Source organism: Aricia agestis, chromosome 3 (genome assembly GCF_905147365.1).
Source record: "Aricia agestis chromosome 3, ilAriAges1.1, whole genome shotgun sequence".
Lineage (NCBI taxonomy): Eukaryota > Metazoa > Arthropoda > Insecta > Lepidoptera > Lycaenidae > Aricia > Aricia agestis.
In genome coordinates this window covers 20,162,478-20,181,039 of record NC_056408.1, presented here as the reverse complement: position 1 = coordinate 20,181,039, position 18,562 = coordinate 20,162,478, and the positions used below count along the sequence as shown (strand labels likewise).

General features: G+C 40.0%; 1 protein-coding gene across 1 annotated transcript; it reads right to left on the bottom strand.

Moving 5' to 3' along the window:
* Nucleotides 1–13,872: 13,872 nt before the first annotated feature.
* Nucleotides 13,873–18,227, bottom strand: LOC121740270 (phenoloxidase-activating factor 2-like). The gene is made up of 6 exons (XM_042132925.1): nt 18,073–18,227; nt 16,589–16,703; nt 16,216–16,321; nt 15,371–15,546; nt 14,865–15,029; nt 13,873–14,078 (listed from the first exon to the last, which is right to left on the bottom strand). Exons 1-6 carry the CDS (start codon nt 18,201–18,203, stop codon nt 13,911–13,913), a joined length of 861 nt encoding a protein of 286 aa, XP_041988859.1. The 5' UTR covers nt 18,204–18,227; the 3' UTR covers nt 13,873–13,910.
* Between the last annotated feature and the right edge of the window lie 335 nt (nt 18,228–18,562).

Below are 18,562 nucleotides of genomic sequence, written 5' to 3'. Positions count from 1 at the left end.
TTAGACTTGGTGCTCGTACAGGAGCAATATCAACTCGCGTCGCTACGGTCGAAGATAGTACAAATTAATAACCTAGCTCGCGCGGGTATTTACACACCTCAGTCTAGATTTTCAGTCACGGCCTTAACTAACCTTTCGACGTCGCACTGTGCGGTAGCCGAGGTCTCGTCTTCTCAGTTTAGATTTTACGTTGTAAGCTGCTATTTTCAGTACTCGGACTCCGTAAGTCCACATTTACATCAACTTCGCCGCGTATTACAATCTCTCGCGGGTAATAAAATTATTATTGGCGCCGACGTCAATGCATCCTCGCCCTTATGGCACGGCCAGCTTAGGTACACTGACCGCGACCGACGTACCGCTGTAGAAGACTTTATTGCGGAGTTTAACCTCCATATTCACAACACCCCCGATGCACCACCTACCTATAGTAGCCCAACGGGCGAATCGTCGATTGACGTCACGCTATCTAGCGCGTACGTCCAGAACAGATTAGGAATTGGCGTGTCCTTCCCGATGCGTCATGTAGTGATCACCGCTTACTGGTGTACGAGTTTTCTCGTGCGGTCCCGAGTGATACCGTAGTCAATTCTAATGACTATAAATACAATGTTAAGAACGGCGATTGGAAATTATTCCGCTCCCTCATTACCGCTCATGCCGGAGACTTCACTCGGCCGGATTTAAACGTCAATGAGTGCGCGGAAATTATGTCAAACACATTTGTTTACTGTGCCGATGTAGCCTTGGGTCGTAGACCTCTTAAAAAAGATCACAACTGTAAATGGTGGAACAGTAATCTTCTTAATCTTCGTCGGGAATTTAGAAGGGCCAGGCGCAAAATTAATAATCTTCGTAAATCTGGCCACGACCGTTCGGATGATAATTACATAATTAGTTTAAATAACCTACGCATTTCAAGGTCACGTTATCGCGCTGCCGTTACATTAGCGAAAAATAATATGCTGAAGAATGCCTCGAATAGACTGGATAAAGAGGGTCCCTGGTCCTCTTTATATCACGAGCTTAAACCCAGTAGTAGTAATGAGCCAAACTTTTTCTCAAATATTAAAATTAACAACTCTTACACTTGTAGTTTAGAGGAAACGGCGAAGGCATATCTAAACGTTCTCATTCCAGACGACGAGCCCTCCTTGGATGATGAACACCATCGCGACATTAGGAGTAGAATGTTAGACCCCATTCATACACCGGTCTCAGATGTACCAACCCCGGAGGAGTTTATTAAAATAGTAAACCTTTTGCCTATAAAAAAATCTGCGGGCGAGGATAAAATATCGAATATTATGATAAAGCAAGCGTGTTTAGCGGCCAATTCATCGATTCTATATGTTTACAACAGATGTATCGCAGAAGGTATATTTCCAAAAATTTGGCGTTCCGGTTGCATAAAATTAATACCTAAAGCGGGAAACAAACCTCCTGACGACCCAAAATCTTACCGTCCGATAACGTTACTGCCTTGCTTAGGTAAATTACTAGAACGTCTCATCGTACCTCGCCTGCTACCCGGTGGCCCTAAATTCCATAGCCACCAGTTCGGTTTCACCGCCGGGAAATCGACTGTGGACGCGGCGTTAGAAGTAAGAAAAATAGTTAATTTGTCGGAAACTAAATACGTGGTCGCTATTTCATTAGATATTTCCGGGGCCTTCGACCATGCCTGGTGGCCGATGGTGCTATTAAAACTAAAAAATCGAGGGTGTTACTGCAATATTTATTCTATAATACATTCTTACTTTTCTAACGGTCAAACTAAGCTTCGTCTAGGACATTGTACACATGTCAAAGATTTAACGTGCGGCTGGCCCTCAAGGATCGGTAATTTCGCCTAAATTATGGAACATCGGATTCGACGATTTGTTAAGTCTTCCACTTCCACCGCTTTGTATACTAGTTGGTTACGCCGATGACGGGTTTCTTATCGTTCAAGCAAACTCGCGTTCCGAAATTGAGTCTAAAGCCAACAGTAGTCTTAATTTAATATCTGACTGGGGTAAGCGTAATCGTCTGAAATTCGCCGCGCAAAAAACTTACCAAATTCTTTTAAAAGGTTCCCTTATATCTTCCCCTAGCATTAAACTTGACAATATTAACGTTAAACGCAAACAGTCGCTCTGTTATCTTGGTTTTTACTTAGAAAATAAATTTACATTTTTAGAACATATAATTCAAACCGGTGAGAAAGCGAAACGCAACTTTTACTCCTTTACCAAAATATCTACTTCGACATGGGGCCTTTCATTCAAAACCCTAAAATTAATTTACACTGCTACTTACCTTGGTAGCATTTGCTACGGGGCCCCCGTGTGGGCCGACAGAGCAACTATCGGCGCGGCTCGTCGCAAGTTGCTACAAAGCCAACGTCTTGCTCTTATATTCTTGTGCAAAGCTTACAGAACCACAAGCACCGAAGCCTTGCCCGTGTTAGCCGGAGTTTTACCCGTTGACCTTGAGATTCAGCGTCGTGCGACAATGTACTATCATAACAAAAACATTGACAACCCGTTCTTTTTAAGCGCTCGCGATAAAAATAAAATAGCAAGATTGTTTGAACCTTTAGAAAACTCTTTGCAAAGCCTAATCTCCGAATGGCAGACGCGTTGGGACTGTTCCACCAAAGGGCGACATCTTTATAATTTTTTCCCTAATATTCGTGAACGACTATCCAAACATTGGATGGATATTGATCACTGCGTTTCTCAATTCCTGACCGGTCATGGAAATTTTAAGGCCAAACTCTACGGATTTAATCTGGTAGCATCACCCATGTGCGAGTGCTCGACCGAAGGCAACATGTTTGAACAAACAGCTCATCATGTTCTCTGGGAGTGCAGTCTCTGGCAGGACGAAAGAACTACAATGCTAAACAACCTACTCTGCACATCTGGTGTCGCATACTACGGTGATCTCGTGGACAGCGCTAGGAACTTCCGTGCCTTCAAGCGTTTTTGTCACAATTACTATTGGCAACAGTCTAACACAATAAATTAATTTAGCTGTAGCATAGTAGTCACTATTAGTCTGGCGGTAGACAGCCAATCGGTCGCACGTCTGCATTCGTGCTCGTTCGATTACGGTTCTCAAACTTTAGTTATTTTTATTTAATATGCAGTTTATTTGCAAACGTTGTTCAAATGAGTGCATGGATGGCGTCAAATGCTCCGAATGTCAAGGTCAATTCGATTTCCCCTGCGCCGGCATTACCGAAGGTGGTTGGCGAAAACTAGGAGATCGCAAAAATACATGGAGGTGTAGTGGCTGCAAGGCAATGGCAGCTTCCAGCCCTCGCCTTTCGCCTGCCCGCGCCGCTACAAACCCTTTGGACATGGACATCATTATGATGGAGCTTAAGGCCCTAGCGGCACGTATGGACAACAGCCTACCTGCATTGCTTGAAAACGTCAAGGCTATTCAAGTGGAACTTGCCGACCTAAAAACCCTCAAAGCTGAGTGTACTACCCTTAAATCTAGTGTGGAATTCCTCAGCCACGCAGTGGATTCTCTCAGCAGCAAGTTGTCCGACGTGGAAAGCGAAATGGACTCGCTTAAAAAAACAAAAACGGACATATCTGCTCTCCAAGAACGCTGCTCCAAGCTCGAGGATCTTCGCAACGAGTCAGAACAAAAATTGAGGCAGAACAACATTGAAATTAAGGGTGTACCGATGACCAACTCTGAAAACCTTTTTACTATCATCGAGAAGATCGGTAACACAATTGGATGCACTATACCAAAGGAGCAAATAAACTATATCGCGCGCGTGCCAATGCGCAACAACGACAAGAATAAGAACATCATCTGCTCAGTACACAATCGCTACATAAAAAACAACTTCGTGGCCGCAGCAAAAAAAATTGAAAGCAGGCATAAATGCGACTATCTTAGGATTTCAATCGGACACCCATATTTATGTTAACGACCACTTAACTATGGAGAATAAAATTCTTCTAAATAAAACGAAGTCATTGGCTAAACAGAAAGATTTTTTATATGTCTGGGTGTCGGGGTGCAAAATCCTCATCAAAAAGAATGCAACATCACCGACATTCCACATCAAAACGGAAAAGGATCTGCAAAAGTTTATTCGTTAATGTCAATAACCTTTCACTTCTATTTTATTTTATATCGATGGTCAATGTCGCTTATCAACATTATATTTTGTAAAAATTTATACACTTTGAGAACCATTGGACATTGTTTAAACGATTTTCGGTTACGTACTTATTTAAAACTAACTTTGTATCTACCGAGTATTAATTTAAGGCTCCAATCTGCTTGGCCACGCTTTCTCGCTTTGTCTTCTATAGCTACTCAACGTAATAGTTACTATAATAGATCGTATTGCTATTGCTTTAATGCCCACTCTCGCGCAGCTTTGTTGGATCGTGACAGAAATATTTGTTACTACCTACTTTATTTGAATTGCACGTATAATGTTAAAATCATAATTTGTTCTAACACATTTTTACGCAATATGGTACACATTAATCTAATTAACTTTTTATTTAACAATGTCACCGATTAGTGCATATTATCAAAACGTTAGGGGGCTGCGCACGAAAACCTCCTTGTTTTATCGTAATGTTTGTATTAACTCATATGACATAATTTGTTTGACGGAGACTTGGCTTATTGAAGATATTAAGGACTGTGAACTATTCGATGATAGGTACATAGTATTTAGACGTGACAGGGACTACGCTTGTACCAATCAAAGTATGGGAGGTGGTGTTCTTATCGCAGTGCGTCGCGAACTAGCTTGTGATATCCGTTGTGAGTGGTTTTCTAGTGCCGAAGACTTGTGGATCTCGCTATATTTTAATAACAAAAACGAGAACCTTTCGTTTAAAGTTCATGTCTGTGTTGTGTATATTTGCAACCAAAACTATGGTAATTCGCAGTCAGCCCAGCTTTATAACTTTTCGAAAAATCTTTTCGACATTGTTAGTGCGTGTTCCTTAGACAAGTTTCTAGTGCTCGGTGATTTTAATTTACCGAATATTGAGTGGAAGGCTTCGGACGACGGGATTTCTCTTTCACCAGATAATATACAAGGTAATGTACAAAATTATTTATTTGATAACATGGCGATATGCAATTTTTTACAATACAACTCTTTCCTGAATTCGTCTAATAGACTTTTGGACCTAGTTTTCTGCAATAATGTAGTGCAAGTAAATGACTGCACAGACCCCTTGGTACTCGAGGACCCACACCACAGGGCTATTACGTTACAAGTACACTTTGCTGAAGTACCATTTTTGCCTACTAAATCTTACGTTAAATATGTTTATTACTCCGCCGACTTTTCTTCGATAAACGATAGAATTGGCCAAATTGATTGGCGACATGAATTTAATTCGAGGTCATTCGAAGGTGCCGTCTCCTTTTTCTATGACACCATTTATAACTTTCGGGACTCTTACGTACCTACTAAAATTGTAACCCCTGGTCAAAGATATCCTCCTTGGTACAGGAAACCGTTAATAAAAATACTAAAGGAGAAGTTAAAATTTCATAAAAAATTTAAAAAGTACGGAAACATTTCTGACTATAATTCATTTATTTTACTACGACAGCGCGCTAAAGATATCGAACGCGACATGTACAACAATTACATTACGAGTATTGAAGACAACATATTAAAAACTCCAAAGTCCTTTTGGTCGTATGTAAAATCTAAAAAAATAAATAATTAAGGCTCGACCGAGATCTCGGTCTCGGTCTCGGTCTCGGCATTCTCGGCTACAAATCCAACCGAGAAACTTGTCTCGGTTCTCGGCTAATTATAGCCGAGATTCTCGGTCATGACCGAGATTGTAACATTGTTCGGATCGGCATTCAAATTTTACCGCGCGTGGCAACGCGCCGCAGCGCGTAGTCGATTGGTGTAAGTGCGTGAGAGAGCTGAATTGTGATTGGTTGAAGTCCCGGCTGGCGAACTGCGGCAGCATTCAGTCCTTTAATGACCAGGAAGATGATAATGAAATTGGAAATCACGCAGAGACGATGAAGAGCAAGCTACTGGATGCACTTAATCAGCGGTTTTCATTTGTTAAAAGTTGTTTGCCACTAGTTACTGCAACACTGATCGATCCACGGTTTAAAACTAAATATCTAACTGAAAGCGAAGTTAACTCAGCCAAACTTCATATTATCGAGACTCTCACTCTCAATGAAAATGTAGGATCAGATTCTCGTGAGACGACATGGGCATCTTCAACTAACACGTCAAACATGGCTGCAACAAGTCAATCCAACTTATGGGCAGCTCATGATTCGATAGAGTTGGAAGACGAGCCAATGACCAATGACGAATACAGTTCAAGCTCTGTGATCGAAATAGCGCTAGAAAGCTTTCTTAGAGAGCCAAGACTGCAAAGAAATGCTAATATTTTGGAGTATTGGTTTTCGTCGCCTTATAAGGTGCTTAAGCCCGCAGCAAATAATTTTTTATCTGCGCCGCCTACTAGCGTAGCAAGTGAACAACTTTATAGCAAAGCTGGACAATTGTATGACGAGAGACGACATTCTTTGAAGGGCGAAAATGCCGAAAAATTGCTTTTTTTATGTTATAATATAATGTTATTTAACTTTGATTATTAAAACAATTAATTTTGTTAAACAATTAGTAGTGTATTAAAAAGCAAACAGTATAAAAAAAAAATTTCACGCTTTTTCTATTCTCGTTCTCGGCTCTCGGTCTCGGCCGAGATATTATTTTATTCTCGGTCTCGGTCTCGGTCTCGGCCGAGAACGAAAAACCCATCTCGGTCGAGCCTTATAAATAATGCATATCCAGCATTATTTAAATTAGGAGACATAAGTACCAGTGACGGCGAGGATATCTCAAACATGTTTAGCAATTACTTTCACTCAAATTTTCTATCTCGGCCCAGCACTAGTAATTGTTTAAATCACCCACGCTCCTCGATCTCGAATGACACTTCGATATGTGTGTCTGACATCCATACTATTGATGTGCGTGAATCGGAAGTATGTAAACTATTGAAAGGGATTGATTTAAACAAATCTGCGGGACCAGATCACATTCCACCGATCCTAATTCGCAAATGCGCTGAATCCCTGACCCCTCCGCTCACGTTACTCTATAGAAGATCACTCACCGAGGGAGTCGTGCCGTCTATCTGGAAATCGGCCTTCATAACGCCTGTACACAAAAAAGGGCCGAAGGACGTAGTTAGTAATTATAGGCCTGTATCCAAGTTGTGTCTTTTTGCAAAGCTGCTTGAAAGAATAATTTATAATCAGCTGTATCCTATCCTAAGTCCATTTATCACTACGTGTCAGCACGGATTTATGCGTGGGCGGTCCACTGCTACCAATCTCATACTCTGTAGCGACTATTTGTCTGAGTGTATGTCTGAGCGCACGCAGGTCGATATAATCTACACTAATTTTACGAAATGTTTTGACCGTCTGGATCATCACACATTGCTGCGCAAATTGTCTGCGATAGGAATTAGGGGTAACCTCTTTAGATGGTTTTCCTCTTACGTTGACAATAGATGTCAATCTGTTGTTCTTAATGGTTACACTTCTAGGCCTATGTTCATACCATCAGGCGTACCTCAGGGCTCGTTATTGGGACCCTTGTTATTTAATATTTTTATCAACGATATTATCGAATGTTTCAAATATTCAAAGGTACTCCTATTTGCTGACGACTTGAAAATTTTAAGCCAAATCACAACCATTGAAGATGCTATTCGCCTCCAGGAGGATCTTAATAGACTCCTTGACTACTGCCGTCGTAACCAACTAGATCTAAATATCACCAAATGTTACGTATGTAGCTTTACTCGTAAGACCACCCTCATTTACTACGACTACAAAATTACAGATATATCCTTAACTAGAGTTACCAAGATAAAAGACTTGGGCGTTACGTTTGATTCAAAACTTTTATTTGATTGTCATATAGACGATATCATTAAAAAAGCCGCTCAAGCTTTGGGATTCTTAATACGCGTCTCGGCTAATTTCAGACACATTAAAACTCTTAAAATCCTTTACTGTAGTTTTGTGCGCAGCCATCTCGAGTACTGCTCGTCTGTTTGGAACCCAGTTTATGACATATATATTAACCGTATTGAAAACATACAGAAGAAATTTCTTAGATACGTGCAATTCAGATCTGGAACGTACTTGAACAACTATTTCGATCGCTGCAAAAAATTCCATCTACTGCCTTTATCTGCTAGACGGAAAGTATCAGACCTGGCTCTTCTTATTAATTTAGCCAACAGCTCAGCGGATTGCGCTGATCTCACCAGCAAAATCCAGCTTCGCGTTTCAGCAGCCTCGAGAAGAAAGCGTGACCTACTGCATATTCAACACTATAGTACTAATTATCGCCAAAATTCTTATATGATCAGGGCTAGTAGAATGTTTAATGAAATATCTCGAATAATTGATGTGGACCTATTCTTTACCAATGTAACAACTTTTAAGAAAGAATTTAATAATTTCTATTTTAATTGTAACCTGCGCAATTCTATTACTTAATACGTTATTACAATAATTCTTGTTCTGTTTTTCTAATTTTTTTCTAAAATTCTAAATAATTGTGACCATTGTCTATCGCTGCTTTGTTTTTATTAGCATTTTTCTATCTGTGGAAACTTTTAATTGGCCTTCTTGTATTGTATATTTAGATTCTATGTGTATGTTAGCTGTAAGTTTTCCAAAAATCAATAAAATAAAATAAAATAAAATTATTATTAACGTTAAATTCCCGTGGTGCTTCTCCCCTTCAGTTCTTTGACTTTCGGTCACTGCAACTTTGTGCTGTCTCCCGCTTTATATTGGGGAGGGAATCTGGAATTCTTCCTACTCCTCCTATTTTCTTCTGATTAATTTCGTTGCGGGTCCCAAGACAGCTTTAGCATGTCCCTCGGGCTCCCTGAGATCATATCAAAGGGTTTTCGTGGTTGGATGCCGCTGTCGATCCTGGCGACACAGGAGATACAGTGGTGGGAATGTGTGGTGGGCCAAAGCCCGTTAAAAAAAAAAAAAAAAAAAAATTAAAGTGGAAAAAATCGTTAAAGTCCAGTGTCCCCCCCTTCTACCAGCTAAACGGCTTCTTCAGGAAATGTGAAAAAATTCACGGTAGTAGGAAATATCCTGAATTTAAAAGGAAAGCTATCACGGCAGAAGACTTCATATAAGTTATTGAGTAATTATAATAATAATAATATCTATGGACGCTTCACACCACATCAGCTTGGCCCTGTCACCTGTGGTAAGTACCTGAAGGACTTGTGTTATAGGTACAATTATAGTCAATCAACTAAAAAAAGTGTATTCTGAGAAATGTAAAGGCACTTTTCGTTCAAATTCCTTTGAACGTGACTGAGATGATGTTGTTAGTAGTCAGTAGTAGAATACGTTATAAATGGGGATTGTCCATTTTTTTTTAATTTTGTTCATTACAAAAACATTTCGAGGAATAAGGTCAGTGATCGTTTATCTGTATATAAACGAAAAAAATACCCATTAGTTACTTATATTTTTAAACAAATATGTTTAACCTTTGTTTGACCTTCAATGGCGTTAAATTAGCAATAAATTCGACCAACATTACGTTTCGAACTTTTGGTAAGCTTCTCGTATCAGCTTTCACATAATGAGAACTTGTATTTGACGAACCAGCCATTATAAATAAGATTGAAAGGAAATTTAAAACATACTACAGAGGTCAATTGCGGCCGATGATGACGTCAGAGCGAAACTTTAAAAATTTATTGAGAAAAAACTAGCCAACGAATTTCAAAATTATTTAATTTATATTCTTAAAATACCCTATTTTAATGAAAAAAAAAAAAAAAAAAAGTACATGTGATTTTTTTTGGACAATGCCCATTACCAATTAAGAATCCTTACCAGACGCCTAACTATGGGCACTGCAAGCTCAACAAACACCTGAACAAAATGGGTATTTGTAGCATAACGACTTGCAGATTCTGTGAGGAGGAGGATGAAACACCTATTCACCTTCTCCTCGACTGTCCTACTCTACTACAGAACAGGAACAGGCACCTTGGTCGCCACCAATACTCATCCACAGAGGAAATTCGTGGCACCAACATCAAACATATCGTTCAATTTATGAGCAGTATTGGGTTGGGGATGATACTCTAGTGCGAAGGAGTCACAATAGATCCTCATGGATCGCAGTGACGTCAGGGCTACAGCGACTTGCCTTCTTTAATAAAAAAACACGTTATAAATCTTCGATCACTAATATACAAGATACACAGTCCGCGGCAAAAAACGACCTCACTAAAAGAGCACCAAACGCAACATTCTGGTGGACTTTCGATTTAGTAGTGCTCGAACGCTCCGCTGGGAAGCATGTCCCAGTGCTCGTTCAACAATTGTAAAAATCAAATGTTTAAAACACAAAAACAGGATAGAATTTCATATTTCCGGTAAGTATTAATTTTATCCTAATGTATTTCATACAAATTGTATCGTAAATATTGGTATTTTGTTAAGAAATCAACAAAAAACAGTTTTAAAATTAAGTCGTAAATAAATCAACATGAGTTATAAACCATCTCAATTGCGAATACTCATATAGGTTACTAAAGGTATTTATCGTAGTTTATCATGCCCACTTGAAATGTTCGGGTAACACACTGTGTTTCTGTTCCATTTGGTGGTGTCGCTATTAATTATTATTTATTTTATTGAGGAATATTTTTTTTCTAGGTTTCCTCGAGATCCAGTTAGATGTGGAGATTGGATATCAGTTATAGCACGGCAAATATGCGAAGAATTTTTCAAGCCGACTTTAGCGAGCGTTGTATGTTCTAAGCATTTATATTCAATGTATACACGTATATTTTGGTTAATTATAACATTAAACATATTAGAACAACATAATATTACAAGTAAAAAATAATTACTCCACACTTTATACATTAAACTTCGGAAAAAAAATGGACTATTAAAATTATTACAATCAACAAAAAAATGTTGAGCAGTTCGACTCCACTCATACTTTACTTCACCCTGTTCCAGCGGCGAAGTGTGGCCGTAAAATTGAAGTTCTTTTTGGGCACTGTAATAATTTAAACTTTAAATATATACGCGGATGGTTGAATTTAGTTTGAAGCGTGCGTCGTTCGTAAAAATTTATTGCTTTGTAAACACGCATACGTACATTGTTTTATAAAAAGATCTTTAATAACTATGATTAAGGTTGATTTTAGATAAATGTATACTTTTTTAAACTCTATTACTCGGCGACAGATTTTCGAGAGGTTTTCTATGGGACTGTGTATCTTGTATATTATTAGTGATCGAAGTTATAAATACACGTACATTCATTGACCACACAAAAATTATCAAAAACTAGCGGTACTACGGAACCCTATATTGCGCGTGGCCCGATACGAACTTGGCCGATTTGTTTTAAGTATAAAGTAATATAAACTATCATTTTTCATTATATTTCCTGCAGGCCTAGACAAGTGGCAAGCGATAATCGTAAACGCTAACAAAATGTATGCGATTTGACATCTAATCCATACTTCCATACTAATATTATAAATGTGTCTGTCTGTCTGTTACCTCTTCACGCTCGAACCGCTGAACCGATTTTGCTGAAATTTGGCATGGAGATACTTTGAGTCCCGAGAAAGGACATAGGATACTTTTTATCCCGGAAAAATGTACGGTTCTCCCGCGATAATCGAATTTTGGCGCAACGGAGTTGCGGGCGACATCTAGTTAAGACATGACAGTGGTCGACTTCTTCGTGGCGATATGATCCGTGGTAGGATTAACAATTCTTTAATCATCATCATCATCATAATATTAATACGCGAACGAAAAACTTTGTAACCCTTTTTACGAAAAATGGGGAAACGTAGGTGCATGAAATTTTGCACAGTTATAGTTTATATGGTGAAGGAGTGCATCGAACTAATATTATTTTGAAATTATGCTTTTATCATACATTTTTTTACCAAATAAAACATTACACACACTACAACACACACGCATGAGAAATGACAGATTTTTGAGTGACAAGCCTATACATACGAATTATACTCTTTTATTTATGGTTGAAGTCTGTTGACAACAAGTTGACAAATTGAAAATAGATTATATTTTTTTATTGAATCTAAGATACTATTAGACAATGCTTACACGGCCAGTCTGAGATCAGCTGAGTCCCAAAGACAAGTCAACAAGTCAAAGTCAATATTTTTTACAAAATTTAGGTAGTAGTCCTAATGTCGTTGAAACTAAGGTCGAATCTCGACCATTGGGCGATATCTAGTATTTATTAACCGACATCTAAAAAGGAGGAGGTTTCTCAAATCGACCATATATTATGTTTCACAAAATAACAACATTTTACATTGATGTATAGAAACTATGTATCACCAGCTACTTCGGGTGCACCACAAACCGCAGTTTATCAGGCCATTGAAGTTTGCACAAACATGTACGATTTCCTTATTTTCTAAGGAAAATATATCAAAATCATTTAACACAAGCTGTTGTGCCCTGAACTTTGCTAAGCGGGGAGTGGAGCACCACGATCCATGGGGTGTTAGCAGAATAAGGTGGTCAATGGTGCACAGAGTGCGAGTGAGCTGGAACAGGGTTCTGACTTCTGAAGCTGATAGGGTAGAGATTTGAGATGAGCTGCTATTATACGGGTGTAACAAAACTAAGCGATAATACTTCAGGGTGTGTAACTGTGTACTGTGTATATTATGTGTGATGTGTCCCTACACCCTTGTGTGGAGTTCACTGTAAAAGTAGCAGCGCTGAAAGAGAAAATTATTTTTGTGATTTGTGGGCAAATTCCTGAGGCTGGGGCGTATACGAAAGTTAAAAAAAAGTTACTCTTTCAGAGCTGCTACTTTCACAATAAACTTTATACACGAGGCACGTACACTCCCTAAACTCTAAACTATTATCACTTCGTTACACCCTGTATTCTTCACGGTAAGTGGCGGAATCTCATCTTGCAGTACCGGACATTTTTGACAATTGCCAGATACCCTTTAACTTTCTTAGGACCTCTTTCACCACTTCCTGATAAAGTGCCGGATAGGCTATCCACAACTTTTATGACAGATTCTCCATACTCTATCTGTCAAGTTAAGTGGTGGATAGCCTATCCGGCACTTATCAGGAAGTGGTGTAACAGGCCCTTAAAGACTTTAAACTCTGAGGGTGTCTAGCAGTGGAAAGCAACTGACAAAAATGTCCAGCACTGGAAGACGAGATTCCTCCACATACTGCGAACAATATAAGCTATGAAATTGAGCTTCCTGGAAGGTCAAGTAGACCTTGAGAACTGGAATCTGGATACCTCCTAAAGTAACCCGACCGAAATTCCATAGTTGCTGGTCGTTCTTACTCTCTGAGGTCAATACAGGTAAACTTTTAGTTTTCCGAAACTGAGGAATGTGTGGCTCTTGGTCCATACGAAAAAACAGAAAAATTCTCAAAGCGGCCGGTGCGCTTGGAAGCAGTCTCTTCCAGGCAACCAATAGTTTCATAAGCTTGTACAACCATCTAGACCTGTATTTGGTATAACTGATTACAATTACATATTTGAATATGTTTTATTTCAATAATATACAGTTTATACAATCAAATAAAAACAAATTACTCACAAAGGAGCCTCTTCACAATGGTCTATGCTGGCCCACTACAAGCCATCGCCATTGTGTAGACGGGGTAGTAGTGTATGATGGCGGACGATGGCCAGTGTATTGCCAGACAGTAAAGAGACATTGTGTTTTACACCAAGTGATCGTGGTCTACAGTTAAAATTGGCCTGCAGTAGGCCATTGTGGGCCATTGTGTACTGGAGGCTTAATTTATTAAACTTAAACATCGAAGCTATAATCCTTGATGCCCTCGGCGTCCATCTGCTCCTTGACCCAGGGGTGCATGCGGGGGATGTTCACGTACACCCCGGGGATGTCCTGCTCCCCGCACCCCATGCCGTAAGCCACCAGGCCGTATATGGCGTACCTGTGGCCCTCGCCGCATCCCTGAAAACAATCAAATTCTTTATTTAAACACAATTTAAACAAGCGAACAGAAACAAAAAGAAAATAAACGTGTGATACACTTTATAATAATTATGTCTTCTGATGCCGTGCTAAGTAGGTATGTGTAACGTCACAAATACGTTAATAGCAGTCAGACAAAGGGTGAAAATTAAACAAAAAACAATTTCAAATTCAAAAGTGAAGTCAGAAATCAAAATGGGCTATGGTATGAAGCTTCGCAATTGAAGTCGACGCCGCCGGTCACCGTCCACCGACCCATTGTCAAGATTTCGCTGACATAGGATTATTATCAAATACAAATTGCCTAAATATGCAATGGATACCCCAGATTGCCAGTGACATTTTAAAGCAACTCCTTGACTCTTGATTTAGCCTAAAGGGGGGGACAGACGTGCGAGTAAGTACGCGGACTTATGGCTCGACGATCTTAATCGCCTGTGTGTCAGCAAAGAACCGCAAGCCGCAAGCCGCAAGCCGCAAGCCGCGAGCCGCGAGCCGCGAGCCGCGAGCCTGGGGGTATGATAATCCAGTATGAGCGATTCTCGTGTGTCACCGACGCGAGCCGAGTAAATTCGCGAATTTAAAACCCGCGTACTTTAAGTTCGTACGTCTGTCAGGCACTTAACAAAAACGGTCCAGTAGCTTTAAAGAAATAAACTTGGACGTACATGCTTGAACTAGATAAATGATTGGTGCGAGCGCGCGCGCGAGACCAATCATTCATCTAAGGGTAAGTATATGTTAAAAATTGATTTTTTTGCCTACCTTTACGGGACAAACTAGAGGCGATCCGCCGTCACCGACGCACGTGTCCAAGTCCCCCTTGCTGGCGGCGCACGTCAGGGAGTCATGGAGGGTGAAGTCCTCGTTCTCCAGTTCCCTCTGGTATGTCTTCTCGCACTCGCCATCCTCGACCAACTTCAGAGTAACCTGGAAATGTTGGAAGTTAAAGTAAAGTATGAAATTTCAGCTACGGAGTCTACCAAGTCTGGTAATGTAATATGGTATGAAATAAATGAATTATGAATTTAAAAAAAAACAATATCTTTAGGGAATTCTGCAAAGAGCGAGCTACATTTAAGGGTTATACTTGGAGCAAAGTCTTAAGACAGACTATCGTAATATTATTTGTTTGTGTGTGCATCCTCATGGGTTTCGTAATTAAATAAATATCGTAGTCTCGAGAGAGACTGTCACAAATGAGTTTAGGTCGAACTCTTTTGCGATAGTCTCAAGACAGACAACTTAAATGTAACAATAGATGCTCTAACCTTCTTCAGAATAGTGAAGTATTCTTGGTCTCGTTGGGTGTCCCCGCCCCAGCCCATGCTGTAGCACTCCGTGCCCGGGGCCGGCATGTCGGTGCCGAGGCACGCGACGCCTACGTGGGGCGCCAGGGTGAAGGGCTCGCTGAGGAACAACAGCGCTACGTCGTTGTATGAATCCGCTAAAACAGGAATGAAAGCTTCCGTTATACGTAGCTATCAGCTAATAACTTGTTTCCAACGCGGGAATCGAACCCATGACCTCCGAGTCAAGAGCCGCTTTATAACCACTACTTAGACGTTATAGGTACAGTAGAAATGCAGGATCAACGAAATAGGAAAGCAAGGATAAGCAATAAGCATGATACTTAGGGTATAGAATACAGATGCTGGATAATATGACGCTATCATGTGTTCTTTGCTTGGGCTTAGCTTTCTCCTTCTCTTCTGCCCTTGCCCACATTTTTCTAGTTAGTACCAATTTGTGAGTAATAAATAGTTATATATCTATCTATGTGATTGATGTATAAATTGCCGGTCCCAACTTCCAAGACAGTTTTAATAACAATAATAATAATAAACCATTTATTTCAGACTAAGTCCATAATTTGTTAGTAGATACTACAATACTTAAAAAAACTAGGTTAGTAGACATAATAATAAAATTCAATCAAGATTCAATCAATTTAAATATCTGTTTGGTCTGTTTGCGGCACTAGGTACATGCACATGTATACGTACCCAATGGTGCACAATGGGACAATCAAATTTGTCACTAATTTTCCTAAGTTTTAGCATGTCTCTCGGGCAATTCATCGCGATCATGCAATGAAAAATGTATCAAGACTTACATGTATTGTAATCTTTGTGGATAACAATTTTCTTCACAAATCTGTCTTGGTGTGGGAGGTTTTCTTTTTTGTTATCAGTGTCCCATTCGCCGGCTCTGCATTTAATCTGGAATATACAACATGTTGCTTATATTAGGGCCTGATTAACATCGGTAATCGTACGCGCCACATTTTAGAATTCGTTGTATGAATAATGAATGATGTGAAACCTCGCACATTTGTCCGCACCGTACGCGCCGCATTTCGTGTACTATGCGGTGTGAATTTCAGACATCTAACTTAGCCATCGAAACAAGCGAATGCTAACAAGTAACAAGCACTGTTAGAATATAATTTCGCTTGGTTGTCTTTTCAGTACCTATTTACTATTTACCTCTTCTGGTTTCCTGTTTTCGACTTTGTGTGCAGCTGTTATGACTACGGATGGGTGGATGATGCTTCCACCCCCTATGTAATCCGTGTTCACCCATTCGGTCTCGTCAGTCCTGCTAAAAGTTGAATATAATTTCTAATTATACTTTTATGTAAGTACCCTTATAATCTTATGCAAACTTAAGAATCCTATTTTACATCTTTGAAAACACAGAAGTATCAAAAGATTTTCGAGGTAATAAAATTTAATTACGATTTGTGAGTCAAATTACATTAAATAAATAATAAATAAATAAATAAATTTTTTATTAAGTAATCAATTTCGTTAAGTACATTTTTTTACAATGAAAGGGACACAATATGTATTTATGCAAAGTATTCTGATAGGGAAAACATTGGCAGCCGTACTAGTATGAACTGTGTCACAGCTGCCTTTGTTTACAGCACAAGGTATCTCAGTTTGTAGTAAGCACACAAAGAGTTTTACCACATTACAACGTCGCAAAGCGTCGCGTTTTTAAATGACCCCTTTCCAAAGATATAGGAAGCCAACAGCTGACAGGCAGGAAAAATTGAAACGCCCTGCAAGGTTGCAATGTTAACTCACCCTCAGGGACCTATCAGACAGAGAGCGGTCACGCGGTCAAGCGTTCAAGCGGTCTGCAGCTTTGCGTACTCTTGTGTTGTGTTTTGTTATATTATTTAGGGTTCCGTACACAAAGGGTAAAAACGGGACCCTATTACTGAGACTTCAATATCTGTCCGTCTGTCTGTCCGTCTGTCTCCAGGGTGTAACTCAAGAACCGCTATAGCTAGACTTCTGAAATTTTCACAGATTGTGTATTTCAGATTTCTGTAACCGCTAAGTATAACAACAAATACTAAAAAGAAAATAAAGTTAATATTTAAGGGGGGCTCCCATACAATAAACGTTATTTTTTTGGTCTTTTTTACTCGTAACCCGTAATGGCAACATAATATAAACACTTGAAATTTTCACAAAATCCTCAATTATAATTACTTTGATATTAAATAATAAAATTAATATAAAATAAATAATTAAGGGGGCTCCCATACAAAAAACACATTTTTTTCCCTATTTGCGCTCTAACGGTACGGAACCCTTCGTGCGCGAGTCCGACTCGCACTTGGCCGATTATAGTATAGATATACTTAAACACGGGGCGTTCTGACCGAGTCAAAATTCCTCCTGTGTGACTGACCAGTGACCGCTCAAACGCAGAACGCTTGAAGTGCTTGAACGCGCGACCGCTGTCTGATGAAGGAGTGAGCACACTGAGACGGGGCGCAGCGGATTTCCGCTTCCATACAAATTGTATGGAGGCGGATTTTTACGATGAGCCCCGGCACGCTGAGCCCCGGCACGGCCCGTCTCAGTGTGCTCACTCCTTAAGTGATAGGTCCCTCAGCATCTCTAGAAGTTGTTTTTCAGCAGTCACGTTCTTGCCAGCTTTATACACTTACTTGAGTAGAGCCACCATCCAGGGGAAGTCTCCGAAGCCGGCGAAGATGTCCTTATCCTTGCCGTTGTACTTCATGGCACAGTCGCCAGGGTCGCTGATGCCGCAAAACTTCGGCGGCTCATACTTTTCCATTACGTCCCTTCCACAGTGACCTTCGGTGCCTGAAACCAAGAAACAATAAGACCTTTGTATCCATTGTAGATATTTACGCACGCGGCGTTTTACGACTCTGGGCGACCGCCCAGGGCACCGGGAAAAAGGGGCGCTGAAGGCAAACAAAAGGGGTGCCATTTTTTTAAGCACTACCAGCACCCTGGGCGCACAAAAAATCTCGCCCAGGGCGCTGGTAGTGTTAAAACCGGCACTGTATTTACATACTTAGTATTCCCCGCTAGCACCTGTGATCTTCTGTACCCTCTCGAGTGCGAAGCATAGTTACCAATTACCATATTTACCAATAAGGTAAAGGTAATCCTGTCTGCAGTCAGGAT

What these genes read in the sequence shown, in the direction of transcription:
- LOC121740270 (XM_042132925.1), bottom strand. Translation starts at nt 18,203, where the DNA reads ATGGAAAAGTATGAGCCGCCGAAGTTTTGCGGCATCAGCGACCCTGGC. An exon ending in TGGATGGTGGCTCTACTCAA is followed by an intron (nt 16,704 to 18,072) that starts GTAAGTGTATAA and finishes TTCAACTTTTAG; the next exon opens with CAGGACTGACGAGACCGAAT. An exon ending in ACTTCACTATTCTGAAGAAG is followed by an intron (nt 15,030 to 15,370) that starts GTTAGAGCATCT and finishes CAACATTTCCAG; the next exon opens with GTTACTCTGAAGTTGGTCGA.